Genomic DNA, 20131 nt, shown 5'->3' with positions numbered 1-20131 from the left:
TAAATGGCCAGTAAGTAGATCAAAAGGTTCTCAGTATCATTAGTAAATAGGGAAACTCAAAACAATAATCCCACTACACATATATCAAAATGGATGAATTTCAAAAAGAATAGCAATACCAAATGTTGGCCCTGATATAGAGTAATTAAAATGCTCATACATGCTTGTGGGAGTATAGATTATAACAACTACTTTTGAAAACTGTCCAGCAGTATTCTACTAAAGCAAAGCACATTATGTACCTAAACTTATCATTTCAAATCTTAAGTTTATACCCAAGAGAATTAAATGCATATGTATATCAAAAGACATGCACAAGAAGATTCACTGGAGCTTTATTTATTATAGTCAAAAACTAGAAATATCCACTAAATATCCACTAAACATCTACTCAAATATCCACTAAAAGGAGAATAGATAATTTATGATATATTCTTGCAATAAAATTCTACTAAGTAATAAAAAGAAAAATTATTGTGACACAAAACATGGGGCGATCTCACAGGCATACTTTTAAGAAAAAAAAACCACAGAGGTGTATGATTCCACTCATAATTTCAGAAATAAGCAAATTAATCTATGGTGCCTAAAATCAAAATCAGAGGAAAAGAGAAGGCAGGAGCAGAGTATAAGAGGTATGGACTAGGAAGAGCATATAGAACTCTTCTAAGATTATGGAAATGTTTGTTTTGTTGTTTTTTTTTAAGATTTTATTTATTTATTTGAGAGAGAGAGAAAGAGCACAAGCAGGGGAGGGAGAGGAACAAGCAGACTTCGTGCTAAGTGGGGAGCAAAGAGCCCAGTGCAGGGCTGGATGCCAGAACCCTGAGATCGTGACCTGAGCTAAATCAAGAGTCTGACGCTCAATCAACAGAACCACCCAAGCACCCCAGAAATGTTCTGTATTTTGACATGGAAACATTTTATATCTCGATTTGGGTAATGGTTTACATAGCTGTATACATTTAAAAAATCTTGCAGCTTTATTTTATTTTATTTATTTATTTTTTTTTTTATTTATGATAGTTAGAGAGAGAGAGAGAGGGAGGCAGAGACACAGGCAGAGGGAGAAGCAGGCTCCATGCACCGGGAGCCCGATGTGGGATTCGATCCCGGGTCTCCGGGATCACGCCCTGGGCCAAAGGCAGGCGCCAAACCGCTGCGCCACCCAGGGATCCCATCATGCAGCTTTATAATTAAAATCTGTGCATTGCATGTATATATTGCTTAAATAAAAGAACTGTAAAACATTAGATATATCTAATATGTACTGATGTGGGGAAAAAATCTCTAAAACATCCTATTTAAAGAAAAAATAAAATTTCATAATAATATATACATATATATTTTTTAAAACAGATTTGTGTAATTGTGTTTCTATTACATAAAAATATAGATAAATACATTATATTTTACTGTTTAAACCCCTCCCAGGGGAAAAGGATGAGAAGGAAAGATTTGGAAGATCAATGGTAAATTTTATTTATATCAACTGAATTTTCTAACAAAAAAATATATTACCCATGTATTTCAAATAATCACAAATTTAAGAGGGACACCTGGGTGGTTCAGCAGTTGAGTGTCTGTCTTTGGTTCAGGGCATGATCCTGGGGTTCTGGGATTGAGGCCCGCATGGGGCTACCTGCAGAGAGCCTGCTTCTCCCTCTACCTGAATCTCTGCTTCTCTCTGTGTATCTCTCATAAATAAATAGATAAAATCTGTAGAAAAAATAAAAAAGGATTTTGCTAACTCACATGTTAAATAATCTATAATCTCAAGGAGGTGGAAGAGAATGCTCAAACTGTAACAAAGACTTAAGTATAAGCTTTTTTACTGTTTTCTTTAAAACTTTCCTAGCTAAGATTTCATGTTTTAAATTTAGACAAAGAAAACAATGTTGTCTTCAAGACTATTCCAGGCAAAAATGGTAGAAAACACAAGATTGACTAAATTTTTAAGAGACATCATATGATAATGTTCATAGTTCTTTGAAGAATAGAGGTAATGTGTTATAAGGTCCACATACCACTCAGTGCTCCAACAGCTCCAAAATTTAAGGATTTTCCATCCATTATGCTGGCGTCACACTCAATTTCACCCAAGAGATTAAGATTAGATCCCATTCCTGCATTTGTAAAAGGAGAATCCTAAGAGATACAAAAAAAAAAAAAAAAATTTTAAATACCATTAGTCTTAAAGAATATTTAATTTTAATCCTTTATAAACTGTTTCAAGGGCTAGAAAGGGAAAGAATACTTCCCAACTCATTGTATAATACCAGTACAACCTTGTTTCCAAAACAAGACAAAGACATTATGAGGTAAGAAAACTCAGGCCAATATATCTTGAGAATTAAGACAAAAAATCCTCGAAGGAATACTAGCAAACCAAATGCAGCAAAATATAAAAGTCTTATACATCATGAAAAAGAGGGATCCCAAGGAAGCAAGTTTGGTTTAATATGTGAAATTTAATGTGATACACCATGTTAATAAGGAAAATAAAGGGAAAAAACAGGATTAAAAAAAAAAAAAACAAAACCATCTGACAAAAATCCAACACCCTTTCATGAGCAAAGCACTCAACAAATAGAAATAGAAGGGAACTTCCTTTACATGATAAAGGATATCTACAAAAAGTCCAGAGCAAACATGATAATTAATGGTGAAAACTGAATGCTTTCCCTTAAGGCTAGGGATAATACAGCAATGTTCACTCTTGTCACTTGTATTCAACATTATACTGGATATTCTAGACAAAACAATTAGGCAAAAAAAGGAAATAATGAGCATCTAGATTGGAAAAGAAAAAGGAAAATTATCTCTTAGTAGAAAGTAACATCTTGTATACAAAAAGTCCAAGGGCTCCACTAACAAACTATTAGGACTGATAAACAAGTTCAAAAGGGTTTCAAGCTACAAGATAACAAACAAAAATCAACTATTATTTCTACACATTAGCAATGAACAATCTAAAGATGAAATTCAGAAAACAATTCCACTTACAATAACATCAAAAAGAATAAAAGACTTAGGAATAAATTCAACAAAAAAGTAGAAGAGTTATATTCTGAAAATTACAAAACATATTAAAGAAGATATAAGGACAGCCATGTACATAGATCAAAAGGCTTAATATCTTTAAGACAGCAATACTCTCCAAGACTGATCTGCTTCAACACAATCCCTTATCAAATCCAAGCTACATTTTTTGCAGAAATTGACAAGCTAATCCTAAAATTCACATGAAAATGCAAGGGACTCAGAATCACCAAAACAATCTTCAAAAGAAAAATGAAATTGGAGGGCTCACACTTCTAGGTTTTATAACTTACTACACAGCTATAGTAATCAAGACAATGTGATATAAACATATAGCTAAGGACAGATATATAGATCAATGCAATAGAATGCAGTGTCTAGATAGAAGCATTGCATTTATAGTCAATTCAACAATACCAGAATAATTTAACAAAGAAAGAATAAATAGACTTGCATAAGTGGAGCTGGAACAACTGGATGTTCAAGAGAACAAAGATCAATCTTATTTCACACCATATACAAAAATTAACTCCAAGTGGATCAAAGACCTAAATGTAAGAGTTGAAACTATAAAACCATTCAAAGAAAACATTGGGGCAAAGCTTATGACCTCAGATTAGACAGTGGTTTCCTAGACATAACACTAAAAGCACAAGCAACCAAAGAAAAAAACCAGATAAAAAAAAAAAAAAAAAAACAGATAAATTGGACATGATCAAAATTAAAAACTTTTGGGTTTCAAAATACATAATAAAAAAAGATAGAAAAACTCATACAATGGGGGTGGGGGACTGTAAATCATTTATCTCATAAGAGATTTGTATACAGGATATATAAAAACTTCCCACAACTCTGAAATAAAAACACAATTTTAAAATGGATAAAGGATATGAATGAATGTTTCTCCAAAGAAGATATATAAATGGCCAATAAGCACATGAAAAGATGATCAACATCATTACTCATCAAGAAAAGGCAAATCAAAACCACTATAAACTACTACTTCATACCCACAATTCACTTACAATAACATTAAAAAGAATCATAAACACAGATGTGTTGGTAAGGATATAAAGAAATTAGAACCCTTTTACACTGCTGGTAGGAATGTAAAATGGTACACCCACTTTGGAAAGCATCTGGAAGCCCCTCAAAAACTTAAACATAAAGTTACCATTTGACCCAACAGTTTCATTTCTAGTTATATACCCAAGAGAAATGAATTGTCTACACAAAACTTGTATCATATATTCACAACAGCTTATTTAATACTCATACACCAGCATTTCTGGAAACAACTCAAATGCCCACCAACTGATGAATAAATAAGTAAAACATGGTATAACTATACAATGGAGTATTAATTGGTAGTAAAAAGTAATGAAGTACTGATACATGGCAAAATATGGATGAACCTTAAAAACATTATGCTAAGTCAAAGAAGCCAGTCACAAAAGATCACATGCTAGATGATCCAATTTATATATCCAGAATAGGTGAACCCATAAAGTAGCATAAAGTAGATTAGTGATTGCTAGAGGTTGCAGAAGGGGGAATGGGGAGTGACAGCTAATATGTACTGTGTTTCTTTTTAGGGTGACTTAGATGAGCTAAAATTAGATGGTGTGATGGCTGCAGAACTTTATGAATATACTAAAAACCAAGTGAATTGTATACTACAAAAGGGTGAATTTTATGGTATATGAATTATATCTTTAAAAAAACATTGTGAAGGAACATCTGGGTGGCCCAGTTGGTTGATTTCAGCTCAGGTCATAATCTCAGGGTGATGACATGGAACCCCTCAACAGGCTCTGCACTGAGCATGGAGCCTGTTGGAGATTCTCTCCCTTTCACTTTCCTCTCTCCTCTCCCCCTTCTCCCCTTCTCTCTCCCTCCCTCTCTCTCTCTCTGAGCTTTCTCTCTCTCAATAAATAAATCTTTAAAAAAAATAAAAAGATATTATGAAGGAAAAAAAGCTTATGTCAGCAGACTACACAGAACATAAAGGCCTAGAATCAGAAGCCAGACATGTATTTGAAACCTAAAAGAAAAACACTGCCTTATTTTTCTAATACTGTGGATAAAGTTTTTAAACAGGGGATCCCTGGGTGGCTCAGCGGTTTAGCGCCTGCCTTTGGCCAAGGGCATGATCCTGAGGTCCCGGGATCGAGTCCCACATCGGGCTCCCTGCGTGGGGCCTGCTTCTCCCTCTGCCTGTGTCTCTGCCTCTCTCTCTCTCTCTATGTCTATCATAAATAAATCTTAAAAAAAAAAAAAAAAAAAAACCTACCACTAGTCTTGTTATGTCAAGATAGTATCATTTATGATCTCCAACCACAAATATGGGGAAAAAACTAACAATATAAAATCTTACAATAAAAATAAACATCATGGGGACAAAAGACTTCATTAAAAAAAAAAAGAAGAAGAAGAAGAGCCAGGGGTGGAAAGACTGATGCTCCTTAGAGTCACTACATAGATGAAAGGCCTATTCCAAAAAAATGAAGGCCATAAAAATGAACAACTCTACCACACATTCTAGAAAACTGAGTCAATCCAGAAAACTAACTGTTCTAAGGTAAGGCCAATATTATCTAAGAAACTAGGGCAAATCTGCATCAACCTATGGATCATCAAATGCCTCATACCATCTACAAATGTCCCCAGTTTCCTGTATATTCTACAAGATCCAAGAAAACTGATCATAACATTAAACCTTTTTAATATGTACCTACAATTACAGCAAAGGGGTCAGGGATTAGAGAATAGGCTTTTGTCCTAATGCAGTTAAATAACCTAACAGTCCGCAGGATTTTTTTTTTAAGATTTTATTTATTTATTCATGAGAGACACACACACAGAGAGGCAGAGACACAGGCAGAGGGAGAAGCAGGCTCCATGCAGGGATCCTGATGTGGGACTCGATCCCGGGACTCCAGGATCATGCCCTGGGCCAAAGGCAGACGCTCAACCACTAAGCCACCCAGGCGTCCCAGTCCGCAGAATTTTTAAAGTAAGATCACAGGAGAGAAAATAACAAAATGGTTATATAATTAAATAGAAATGAATAGATAAGGCTTTGAGCACCCAAAAGGAAATGGCCTACTGTGAGAGACAGAGAAGTTCAAAACAGGCTTCCTGAAGGATGTTAAAAGCAAAACCTAGCCAAGAAGCTATAAAATTCCAATTGGTGGAAATGACATGAGCAACATATAGGCAATAGAAAAGTGTCAGAGTCACAGAAGACACATTCAACAAAAAAGTATTTACTGGAGCCAAATACAAAGATTGAGATATGCTGTTCATCAGAATCTGAACCTGACTTTAAAAACACTAAGAAGCTAGTCAAACTTTCTGTATAAGAGAAAGTCAAGATGGGTATATCAGTAAAGGAAACAAACTGACATTCACATGTTGAATGATAATGAAGAGGAGCCGACTGAAATCAGTGAGATCAAACTGAGGGCTATTTTACAACATACGCTTAAAATACTAACTACCTGGCATGGAAATTATAGTAGTAGGAATAGAAAAAGAGAGAGAGAAAAGAGGGAAAAGGATCAGAACTGTAAAACTAGAGAGACAAATAAAACCATGAGTAAGAAAGGGCATTTTATAAGATGGAGAAGAGTATGCATAATTAGACCTAAGGATTTTGATTAAGGTCTTCCAACCTAATATTTGTAGTTAAATCAGTTAATAATTAAATCTTGGGAAAGAGATGACAACCAAAGAAAGATTATGGTTTAACAGACAAAGACTGAATTCTTGCCCTGGATCATTTCATACTTTGAGAACAGAGCAAAAGAGATTATTAGCAAGTAAATTACCACATTACAAAGGTTTGGGGTTTTGTTTTTGTTTGTTTTTTTTTAACTGCATATAACCTCCCTTGCCTAGGCATGTGTATCTTCAAAGTATAGAAAAGGAACTAAAATGTGAGAAAAATATAAAGCATCTACCTATATGTAGTAATTATCACATAAGATCATACCAGTGTATATACTATCTCAACAATCTTTGAAATATAATATATCGGTTAATCAGCTCTGCAAAATTTTTAACATAATCCAATTGGAAATCACAAACAAAGTTATTCTGAAAATGACTACTGCATGATGGTTTAAATTTGACATTTTAAAAATACATAAGAAAAAGTATATAAGCTGAGTGAAGTAAGTCAATCGGAGAAGGACAAACATTGTATGTTTTCATTCATGTGGGGAATATAAATAATAGTGAAAGGGAATATAAGGGAAGAGAGAAGAAATGTGTGGGAAATATCAGAAAGGGAGACAGAACGTAAAGACTGCTAACTCTGGGAAACAAACTAGGGGTGGTAGAAGGGGAGGAGAGCGGGTGGTGGGAGTGAATGGGTGATGGGCACTGGGGGTTATTCTGTATGTTGGTAAATTGAACACCAATAAAAAATAAATTAAAAAAAAAGAAAAAGTATATAAGAAAATTAAAGGATATCTTAGAAGCAATTTTTTCAAAAATATTTCTCCTACTTCAAAATATATTAATAATTTCAGAGGCACCTGCCTGGCTCAATCAGTAAGGCATGTGACTCTTGATTTGGGGGGGTATAAGTCTGAGCCCCACATACAGTACAGAGATTACTTAAAAATTAAAAAAAAAATTTAAGTAGATATATATTGATAACTTCAAAAGTATGTCTACTGCACTTCTGCTTCTGACAATTAAGGCATAATAGGGATTATATTTATCTTCTAACTAGAAAATCAGGCAAAATATATAACAAGTGGACTTCAATCAATAGCCAGCACAGGACTATGATCCTGAAAGAAGGGACACAAATCAGATGCCTCAACTTAATTCCCAGAGATACTTTCCAGGCCATAGCACAGTGAAGAGAAACCCAAAAGAGAGCCAATGCTCTTCCAGAGTTGAGGAGACAACGTTATGAGTTTAAGGAAGCCAGGAAGGCTAGAATATGCAGTACAGGGTACAAAGAGGAAAGAGTTACATACAGAGAAGTCCAGAGATTCAGAGTCTTTAAGTATTAGTCTGCATATATTTATTAGGGAACTACCAAGGCCAAAGGAAAAAGCCCTGGAAAACAGTAAGCTGACCAATTTCTGGAGTTTACACAAAAGTGAAAATAAGTTGTCTTTCCATCAGCCAGAGTGAGGGTATCAGGGTAAGCTCAGAAGATAATGCCACAAAAATCAAACCAAATTAGCCTTAGAAAGCTTACTCTAGACCTGCACTAACAAAGTTTTAGAGCAAGCCTCAAAAATATCAAAATGATTTACACGAACAAGTATCCCAAAGCACAGTTGTAAAATACCCAATTCCCAAAGATATAAAATTCACAATGTTTAGTATAAAACCAAAGATGACCAGACATGTAAATAAGCAGAAAACTATGGCTTATTACCAGAAGAAATTACAAACAATAAAAAAAATGTAGAAATGACAAACGATAGAATTAGCAAACAATTCCAGTGCTAGCTAACAATGTTAATATCACTCTTCTAAACATACTCTATATGTTCACATGGGTATAGGAAAACACGAGGGTAAAAAGGAAAGAAAAGGAGCTATAAAAAAAATAAATTCAACTTCTAAGATATAATAATCTAAGGTGAAAAACGCTTTGGAACAGAAAAAGTATTTACATTAGGTAAAAATGAAGGAAATTTGAAGGAAGTATTGACTTTAGTTAATTATAATCTATCAAATCAGGTTAATTAATTGAGAAAAATATACTAATATAAATGTTAATAATAGGGGAAATCAGGTGTTGAGTATATTGGAATTTTCTATACTATCTTCTGAACTTTTCTTTAAATCCAAAACAATTTTAAAATTAAAAGTTTCTTTTAAAAAAATCAATCAGGGGCACCTGGGTGGCTCAGTGGTTGAGCATCTGCCTTTGGCTCAGGTCATGATTCCAGGGTCCTGGGGATCATCAGGATCCCCACGGGGAGCCTGCTTCTCCCTCTGCCTGTGTGTCTACCACTCTCTCTGTGTCTCTCATAAATAAAGAAATAAAATCTTTTAAAAATAAAGTAAAATAATAAAAAAATAAACCCACAACTTGGGAGAAAAATTCTACAAAACATACAAAAAGGTAAAGGACTTATATCCGGGATATATAAAAAATCTGCACACCTCAGTAAGACAAAAATCCAAAGTTTTTAAAGGCAAACAATTTTTTTTAAAGAATTTATTTATTTATTTATTCGTGAGAGACACACACACACACACACACACAGAGAGAGAATGGCAGAGACACAGGCAGAGGCAGAAGCAGGATCCATGCAGGAAGCGCAATGCAGGACTCGATCCCAGGAGTTGGGGATCACACCCTGAGGTATCCAGGATCCAGGATCACCATCCAGGCATCCCTAAAAGGCAAACCATTTTATGTACTGATTGCAAATAACATATGAAAAGATGCATAACATCATTAGCCATTAAGGAAATGCAAGTTAAAACCACTACATGACCTCTAGCGTGGCTAAAATTAAAATTATAATAAAATAATAAAATGGCTAAAATTAAAAAAACAGGCAATATTAAGTATTGGCAAGAATGTAAAATCATAATAAAGAGATTGTGATGCTAAAAAAAAAAAAAAAAAAAAAAACATGTGGAACAACTGCAGCCCTCATCCATTGCTAGTGAGAATGAAAATAGCAAATAGCTTGGCAGTTTCTTTAAAGTTAAGCATATACTTACCATAGATCCAGAAATTCTACTCCTGAGTATTTATCCAAAAAAAATGAAAGCATATGTCCACATAAAGACTTGAATAGAAATGTTCATATCAGCTTTAATTAGAACAGCCAAAAACTGTAAACAGCCCAAATGCCCATCAACTAGTACATAGAAACAAATTATAATGTATCAACACAATGAAATACTACTCAGCAATAAAGGAATAAACCCCTAATATACTCAACAATATGAAGGAATATCAAAAGCACTATGCTAATGAAAGAAGCCACTCACAAAAGACCAAATATTTATTATACATGATTCTATTTACTCCAAATTCTGGAAAAGGTCAAATTATAATAAAAAGCAGACAGTGGTTGCCAGGGGCCACTGAGAGAAAGGGATCCACTGCAGATAGGCATTAAGACAGAATTTTGGAGGTGATGGAAATGTTATATATCATGATTGTACTGGCAGTTACATGATTGTATACATTTGTCATAACATCAAATTATACACTTAAAATTGGTGAATTTTTTATATAAATTATACCTTGATAAAACTGACAAAAAAAGAAGTGTACCCCTCACTTGATATAAACTGATCACCTACATACTAATTTTTCCATCATAAAAAATATGTTTTTTAAATGTCATTTGTTGATTTTCTGATCTGAATCACTTTGTACAACTAGAAATCATTATGCCCAATTAGTAGCAAGCAATCCTTCTAAAATCTGTCAGATCCTATTACTCTCATTTTCAAAAACCTACAATGTTTCCCATAATACTTAGAATAAAATCTAAAGTCCTAATTTCCAACGTTTACAAAGCCCTACATGATCAGGCCCCTTCCTCACACATTCTACATCCTATGTACCAGCCACATTGACTTCTTGCAATTCCATGAGCACAGAGTACATTCCCACCTCAGGGCTTTTACATTTATTTATTTATTCTTTTGAAATGCTGAGCTTAGTGAGTGACTCTAGTAGGAGAAAACAGCCAATAAATAAAGACTGTGCACGTGTGTGTGCAGAAACATACACACACGTATAAATAGCTGATGTCTCATGGTGATAAGTGTTATAAAGAAGAATAAAGTGGAATAAGAAGGGATGATAGGGTACTTTTCTTTCCCTGTAACCAAAAACTCCCTTTCCCAACATCTTCATATGGCTTTTTCCTCCATTTCATTCAGGTCTCTACTCAAATGGTATCAAAGGACCCTCCCCTTATTGAGTTATTAGCATTTCACCAACTTCTCCAATTATTTTTTTCCTCTATCTTATGCTTCTTTATGGCACTTTTTACTACCTGACATTATATGTACTTTTTGTGTATCTAATTCTCTCCATAGAATGTTAAGCCCCATAAGTACAGTAATTTTGTCTTTTTAAAAGGTGTTGCATCCCAATGTCTAATGTAATGTTTGTCATTTAGTAGGTACTCAATAAATATTTGCAGATTGAATGAACAGGAGTTAATTACACCTAGAGATAAACAGAATAATTGATCACTGTGAACTACAATCCCTTAAGCTGACACTTATTGATTCTTGCAAGTTACTCTTACAGAGAAATGCCAGAATAAGGTAAGAGTATCAAGAATCCAAACTTTTCACAATTAAAAGAGAAATGATATAAATTCAAGCAATAGCACTTTCAGTTTCTAAAAGATGAAATTTTAAAAGCAAAGTATTTTTTAAGCATACTCATAACTTTCAGAGGAGACAAAAGTTTTAAAAAGTAAGATCCCTCTGCTTGACCTAGCAAAGAGAGAGTAGGAAAAGCCAAGAATGTAAGTCAGGAGCTACACTCCCATCATGACACGTAAACCCTTTCCTCTTAAAATCTGGAAACACCAAGCCAAGCAAGGATCTGCAAAACATTACTCTTTCACTATAAACTACAACCTGCATTACCCATTTAATGTCCTTTGCTGAATACATAAAATAAGAACTGTTTGCAAGGCTATAGGGTATACTGTACCTCTGGGGATCTATTATGAGACCTCTATTAACAGCTCTTACAGACGCAAGCAATTTAGCTTTCAAATGTTATACAAAAACTAGACTGGCAGGACGCCTGGGTGGCTCAGTGGTTGAGCGTCTGCCTTTGGCTCAAGGCATGATCCCAGGGTCCTGTGTTGGGAGTCCCACATCGGGCTCCCTGCAGGGAGCCTGCTTCTTCCTCAGCCTATGTCTCTGCCTCTCTCTGTGTGTCTTTCATGAATAAATAAAATCTTAAAAAAAAAAAAAGACTGGTACATTATAAAATCATTTTTATACAAAATGATTTGTATTTGTCCAATTTCTAATCTTCCTTTAAGAAGTTAGACATTTATAGGAAATTACTAATGTCAGTATAATATCATTATTCTAATGCAAATCAACAAACATCATTAGATGAATAAAACACAGTAGAATAAAATTATGTGATAATATGACTTCTTATTCAAATTAAGTATATCAAAATTATTTTATTGCCTTCATTAATAAGCAGGTAGCTTTATTAATCTAAAGCTGATGAGAAAGAAGGAAAAAGCAAACAGCTTGTAAAACAATTTGCTGAATTTTTAAAGAGTAATAAAAACAGGATATATACCCATGTTGTTATAGTCTTTTTTAAACTAACACTGGTAAAACCTGTGTGGTACACCTACCCTAGCTGACACTCTCCTAAGAATTACAAATTCCCTGGTATTTTATCATCAATTCTCACTATTTACAGGATAAATAGAGACCAATGAAAATATATTACCAAAAAATCATTTAGGGATTTTTTTTGTTTGGTTGGTTAGCAGCTAATTAAGGTCAAACTTTCGAGAACTGGATTACTGAAAGATTTCCAATTTAGATTCCTGTGTGGTGGTATAGGTTAAGTCTCATTCATTTAACAAATATTTACTAGATACCTATATGCCAGGCAAATCTTTCTGTAAAGTACCAGTTATATATATAGTTCAGGCTTTGTGGGACACACAGGCAATTCTACAACTACTCAACTCTGCCTTTGTAGCATGAAAGCAACCAGAGAAAATACAAAAATGAATAAGCATGGCTTTGTTCCAATAAAATTTCATTTATAAACGCTGAAATTTAAATTTCATATAATTTTCTGGTGTAATGAAGCATTATTCTTTTGATTTTTTTTCCAACCATTTAAAAAGGTAAAAATCATTTTTAGCTTGTGGACCATTCAAAAACAGGCAGCAGTCCAGATTTGGCTTTCAGGCCATAGTTTGTAAATCCATTATGTAAACCATGAGGATACAGCAAAATTAGGGGATACAGAAAAATATCCTTCCCACATGGAGCCTCCATTCTAGCTAAGGGAGACAGACAATAGAAATAAAATATATTAGATCGCATATGACATAGAAGTATATATGATGGAGAAAAATGAAACAGGCCAAGAGATAGGGGTACTGGGCATGGACAGAGGGCCATAATGAAAAGACAAGAAAACTATGGGAGTAGTTACAATTTTATTTTTCCTTTCAAGTGTTTATTTTGACATAATTTCAGACTTGAAATATTAATATAGTATCTGGAACATATTAAGAACTCCTACAACTTTCAGTAATAACCAAAAAACAACCCAATTCAAAAATGGCCAAAGGACTTGAATAGACTTCAATTGACATTTCTTTGAAAAGAAGATAGACAAATGGTCAACAGGCACATGAAAAGATGCTCAACATCATTAATCATTAGAGAAATAAAAATCATAGCCACAGTGATATATCACCTCACATCTATGAGGATGGCCATAATCACAAAGACAAAAAAAGAGCAAGTGCTGGCAAGAACGTAGAGAAACTATACACTGCTATCGGTAATATATAATGGGTCAGCTGCCGTGGAAACAGTTTGATGAATCCACAAAAAGTTAAACATGCAGTTAGTATGACCTAACAATTTGGTACTCAAACAAATACTTGTACAGAATGTTCACAGCAATACTTTTCTCAACTGTGAAAAAGTAGAAATAACTTGGATTGTCTACCAATAGATGAAGGGATAAACAAATTGCGTCCTAAGCGTGAACAATGTTGAATAAAATATAAAAGGGAATGAAGTACTGATACATGCTATGATATGAAAGAACCTTAAAAACATTATGCTAAGTTAAAGAAGTCAAAACAAAAGATCACATATTGTATGATTTCATTTATATGAAATATCCAGTATAGGTAAACCCATAGAGACACAAAGCAGATTGGTGGTTACTGTGGGGCTAGGAGAAGAGGGAATGGAAAGCAACTGCTTAATGGTACAGGGTTCCCTTTGGAGGGAGAAAAATGTTTCCAGAACAAGACAGAAGGTGGTAGTGGTACAGTATTATGAATGTTTGAATGCCACTGAATTACTCTAAAATTAGTAATTTTGTGTTCTATGAATTTCACGTCAATTAAAAACCAAAAAAAAAGCAGACTCAAGACTAACAAACAGCACAATTCCATTTCAGATGTGGCTTTACCCTGGAGTGACTATAAGGGAGCATAAGTAGCCTCCTGGAGAGCTGCAAATGTTGTGTTTCCTCATCTGGGTGCAGGTTCCATGAGGATATGTTCACTCTAAAAAATTCAAGGAACTGTCCATTACAATAAATGTGTATATTTTTCTATGTGTATATTACACTTCATTAAAGTTTTGGAACTGGTACGCCTGGGTGGCTCAGCGGTTGAGCATCTGCCTTTGGCTCAGGACATGATCCCAGAGTCCCAGGATCGAGTCCCATGTCAGGCTCCCTGCATAGAGCCTACTTTTCCCTCTGCCTGTGTCTTTGCCTCTCTCTCTGTGTCTCTCATGAATAAAAAATTAAAAATAAATAAAAAATATAAAAAGTTTTGGAACTATAATGTAGTTTATACATTTTTTAAGATTATTTACTTAGAAGAGTCTGCTTCTCCCTCTGCTCCCCCACCCTCGCTTTCTCTCTCTTCCAAATAAATAAATAAAATATTTTCTAAAATCTTAAAAAATAAAGGCATCTATCAGCAACAGTATGGAAGAGGTGGAAAGCAAGAAAACACAAATGAACTGAGAGGCTACAAAAGCTAACCACTTTGGGAGCCAAGATTCAACTTTTATTGAAGAAAAATTTGTTGAATTGGAAAAAGATTAATCAAATGAGAGAATTACTGAAAAGGACATACAAAGCTTTCTGGGTAATCATCACAGATACAGCCACAAATATTATGTGCAAGTCAACAATTTTTCTAAGTATGTTTTCCATTAAATAGTAGTAGAATCAAGATAAGATAAATGATGTTAGAAGCTAAATATCCTTTAGGAAGTTACCAAGACAAAGTTCAGAAATCAGTGCAATATGCTTGTACTTACGGTCATTTCTAGTACATTCTTTGCCACAAACACTGAAAATAATATTTTACTCCTAAGACAAGAAGTAAATAAAGGAACAATTTAGTTCAAGTTTAGTTGGGTCATACAGTATTTTGATCTGCTTTAGCTCCAGCTCTAAACTCTTTGGAGTGAGAAACTTTGGTTCTGATTCAAACTGCTCCAATGGGAAATTTTTTGAAAACTCTTTAGTTTGAAGTTCATTTTCAAAATAGTAAGTTAATATTTCAATCCAATTCCAATTGCAAAAAATTAAATCAAAGCTCATTCCAGTTTTACTTACTTCTGATAGAAATCTCTGCTAAGCTATCAATTCATTTTCTTGGTCCTTCCCACAAGACAAAAGTTTGTGTATCTGCCCAAGCCTTCTTTTCAGCTTTACCTTGAGCTGAAATACAGTCTTTTTTTTTTTTAAGATTTTATTTATTTATTCATAGACACAGAGAGAGAGGCAGAGACACAGGCAGAGGAAGAGAAGCAGGCTCCATGCAGGGAGCTCGATGCGGGACTTGATCCTAGGTCTCCAGGATCACACCCCAGGCTGCAGGCGGCGCCAAACCGCTGCACCACCAGGGCTGCCCTGAAATAGTCTTAATTACAAAGCCTCCTATAGTTCAAAAGTGGCAGCTGTCACTTAGCCCTAGTAGACAGAAGCCCTGAGAGAATGCACGTTCCACGTGGCCAGGTCTCATTTTTTCAAGAGAAGTTAGAAATCCAGATTTTTTAGTCTCCTTTTAAATGTTGGCAACAAATTCTAATTTTTAATAACTAATCTACGGGCCAATCAACACATATCTGTGAACTGTCCCTTCTGCAACCATGGGCCCAACAATTAATAAGCTATCAAGCTTCTGATGTAAAATCTGAGCTTTGCTGTCTTCAGTGAAAACTGAATATACAATACAGATTTCAGGCAAAGGAGCTCTTTGACATAAATGCCAGTTCTGGGGAACCTGGGAGGTTCAGTGGTTGAGCGTCTGTCTGCCTTTGGCTCTGGCCCCAGGGTCCTGGGAAAGAGTCCTATATTGGGCTCCCCACAGGGTGCCTGCTTCTCCTCCTGCCTATGTTTCTGCCTCTGTGTGTCTCTCATGAATAAATATCTTTTTTTAAAAAAAAAATGTCAATTCAAACAAATCATTTCATTCTGATACTTAGTTGGATATTTAAAATATTGAATATTCTTCCTTCTTGCTACTTAAACAAGAAGTATAAATACAGAAGTAGGCCACTTAACCTGCACTGTAGTCTAATTACCATGTGTCAACACAATTTACTAAGAAGAGCCAGATTAGTGGTCAGAAATGCCACATATTTTCTGATTATAATGATTGGAATTTATAATACGTTTTTGCTTCTACAAATGAGTCAGTTAAGCTTTCTATCCAGAATCCACAAGAATGATGAATCATGGTATTTTTCTCAAGACTACCTTAGTCACTATTAGTCAACTTAATCTACAACTTTAATGGTGAACTGCCATTATCAAAATGATAAAACATGATACTCTCTTTGGGGCTAGTAGTTTGGAGCAGAAAAACAACAAACAAAACACACACTCTCATAAAACTTACACAGTTACATGGTGGGGGGAGCAGGGGGCAGTGGTGTCAATATTCAGATAATGCAAAAACTGACAAAGAGAATCAGTAAAATAATTAAAAGATAGTAAGAATCTGTCTATAAATTAGATACCAGATCCCACATAATTTATAAAAGTTGGCTCTCAAAAAAAAAAAAAAAGTTGGCTCTCATTTCAGCGTGAACTCTAGTGATTTCAAGATCAAGGCAGTAGGCACATGAAATCAAACAACTATTAAGTTCTTCAAAAATTATAGCATTCAGATGGACAATATTTACAAGAAGAAAAATTCTTGGAGAAATAATAACAAGGTAACCAACTCAGAAATCTGGTACCCTGCCTATGAAATCACAATTAGCTTTCCCAGGCTTTATCCTTCCCCTACCCACCCTCCCTAATTTGCCCATTCACCATTTGTCTGCACCTTTTTCAGGATATAGGGGATGGGTTTAAAAGCCATAAATCTATCAATTATACTGCCTTTTGTCCATTTATGGAAAAAAAAAACTCTATGAAAAGAAGATAAAAACTTTTTTTTTTTTTACTATTAGTTAATTTACCTGTGTTAACCTTGTTTTGAGTAATTGAAAAATGTGGACAATCATAGAGCTCTGCCACATGGAAATTACAAGACTATGGATTCATCCTAATGTTTGATACAATATTGACCTAAAAAGCAGAATTTTCACAACTGGGACTAATTAGAGGTCATGGTATCTGGTATCACAGGACTACAGAAAACAAGGTCAGAAAGAAGCTACATAGAACATTTGATTTAATATCCAGTAGGCAATCATTTGGGGAATATAAATAATAGTGAAAGGGAATAGAAGGGAGGGGAGAAGAAATGGGTAGGAAATATCAGAAAGGGAGACAGAACATTAAGACTCCTAACTCTGGGAAATGAACTAGGGGTGGTGGAAGGGGAGGAGGGCGGGGCGTGGGGGTGAATGGGGACGGGCACTGAGGGGGGCACTTGACAGGATGAGCACTGGGTGTTATTCTGTATGTTGGCAAATTGAACACCAATAAAAAATAAATTTATATTAAAAAAATATATATCCAGTAGGCAAGTAGTTGTTAACTCTTTAAAAGATCTCAAGGTGGGCAGCCTGGGTGGCTAAGCAGTTTAGCCCCTGCTTTCAGCCCAGGGTGTGATCCTGGAGACCCAGGATCAAGTCCCACATCAGGCTCCCTGCATAGAGCCTGCTTCTCCCTCTGCCTATGTCTCTGCCTTTCTCTCTCTCTCTCTCTCTCTCTCTCTCTCTCTCTTTCTCTGTGTGTGTGTGTTTTTCATGAATAAATAAAATCTCTAAAAAAAAAAAAAAAAAATCTCCAGGCAAGTGATAGCCATTTGTTAAGAGCATGGTGTGTCAAAAAATACAGGAGACGTGCGCAGCTCCCAACATAGCACAGGGCAATTTACCATTATAAATACTCTTAATGTTTGTATATAGAAACCAGAAGGTATTTGCAAATTCATTTTCAGGTCACTAAAACCCAGAAAACCTATTTTCATCCATGTGTGGAAAAACAAAGGTATATGAGATGATTTCTGTAGTGACACTGCCTGTTCTTAGAATTATTCTGGAAAACAAGACCATGTGGGCACAAGACACACTTGACTGATATGCACTATTGTTTATTTTAGGTTTTTAGCCAATTGACATTACATTAATAAAGACTGTAAAGTTTAAGAATTAATGGACTCTAACCACTAAGTTCAGCAGCAGTTAGCCAGAAAACATTTTTACTGGGCCCAAATAAAGTATCTTTCATTCATTAATACAGAACCACAGGGCATACTTACACATCAGAGGCTCAATGATCTAAAAAAGAGTTCCTAGAGAAACAAAAAACTTTCCATTTTCATTCTGTAACTGCTCCTTAACAACAGAAAGTATTCTTTCTTTTTTTGGCATTCTCTATTCTCTCTACCTCAGGACATATTTACAGATGCACTGGCTGCTTTACAGACATACTAAAAGTTCTTGCTGTGGTTGATCAAAGTTGGAATGCCTGAGGAAATTACTCAACTTAGACAGCCCGGAATTATATCTAGCCAAATAGTTACACTGCTCTACTTTTAACATGTGTTAAAGTAATATTTTAGCTATCCTGGATGTAAGTTGAGAGAACATTTGTTTGCATCACACTCTATGAACATTTGAGTCAAATATGTTACATTAAATACCCAGTTTTAGTATCTGCGACAGTTCATTTCTTTTTAACTATTCAGTAACAAAAAAGACAACATATTTTATGTTGGAGGAAAAAAAAACCCTCACACACAACAGCACGTGTATTAGGAACTAAGACTTTTTATGATCATCATGAAACATCCAAACTCTTCTAGAAATGTCAGAATAAATGCAACAAATGTTGATACTTGTCATTAGAGCATTTGTTAATCTGGCATACAATATTCTGTCAAAAAAAATGGAAGTATACTTTTCTCTCTTACAAAAAATATTTTAATAAAAAGCACTGTACATCTATAATCATCTACTTTCTATTATTAATCAGCCTAATTTGCAAAAAAAAATAGAACATAAAAACAGAAAAACGACATCACAGCAGTTTATTTTCATGTGTTTTTTTTTTTATTGAAAGCCACAGAATTGCAGTACAAAGAGTTACTTGTCAAACACAACACAAATCTCTAAAATAAAATATTGGCTTCAATAGACTTGCACATCTGAAATAGTTTTAAACTTTGTTTTAGTTGGATTCTTTAAGATGTCCAGGAAGAGGTTAGCACACACAGTACCTGAAATTGTCCTTTCCACATGAGTTACAATAGAAGACAAATGTAGCTGTTTCTTTAGAGCTAAATTTGGCATCCACTTACACTTCCCTTTACACCTTTTAACCATGTTGACAGTAACATGGAAACATCACTCAAAAAGAACCTAACAGACCATGGAATCATAATAACTTAAATCATCCTTCTATCAAATGTGAAGTGAGAACATGATCAGAATTGGAGGGGAGAAAAGAGTAGTACTAATTTATAAGTAGTAACTTTTTAATACTTCTTTTTATTAAAAAGACTTCAACACACTAGAAAATGTTAACATCTGCACATACTCCAAGAAAAGAAAAGAAAAATAAGTTCTGCACCCTGGATTTTCTAAGAAGCCTAATAAGTGTTAACAGTGTTGATGGCCTATATTATAGTAGAAGTCTGTCATGAACTGCCAGGAAACGTGTGTACCATGCAGGAGGTTAGACCCTGAGTGAGAATGACGACCAGTAAAAACTCCCTGGCAGTGGAAATGACCAAAGAACTTTCATCAAATGGGATGCTAGAATTCAATTCTAAGTTGTCTGCTCTGCTACAATAAGATGTAATCCTGCATTATTCTAACATTTACATAAAGCCTACTACACACATAAGAACTAAAGAGAAACAGAGACGGACAGAGAGAATATGAACGAAAGAAAATT

The 20131-nt window shown here is 34.7% G+C and overlaps 2 protein-coding genes across 8 annotated transcripts in view; one reads left to right on the top strand and one right to left on the bottom strand.

Annotated features, from left to right (window-relative positions):
* Positions 1-20131, top strand: part of NDUFAF5 (NADH:ubiquinone oxidoreductase complex assembly factor 5) — a 424603-nt gene that overhangs the window by 189054 nt on the left and 215418 nt on the right. The gene's annotated exons all lie outside the window — the stretch shown is intronic.
* Positions 1-20131, bottom strand: part of TASP1 (taspase 1) — a 315133-nt gene that overhangs the window by 271251 nt on the left and 23751 nt on the right. For all 7 annotated transcript variants that reach the window (XR_007405535.1, XR_007405536.1, XM_035705799.2 and 4 more), the window contains one exon: positions 2028-2148. Coding sequence is in view for 5 of the 7 variants with exons in the window: in XM_035705799.2 (XP_035561692.2) it covers positions 2028-2148 (121 nt within the window). In the remaining 2 variants the exon portion in view is untranslated. The remainder of the gene's footprint in view (positions 1-2027; positions 2149-20131) is intronic.

The sequence above is a fragment of the Canis lupus genome, chromosome 24 (genome assembly GCF_003254725.2).
Source record: "Canis lupus dingo isolate Sandy chromosome 24, ASM325472v2, whole genome shotgun sequence".
In the NCBI taxonomy this organism is placed as follows: domain Eukaryota; kingdom Metazoa; phylum Chordata; class Mammalia; order Carnivora; family Canidae; genus Canis; species Canis lupus.
This window is presented reverse-complemented; position numbering and strand designations above follow the sequence as displayed.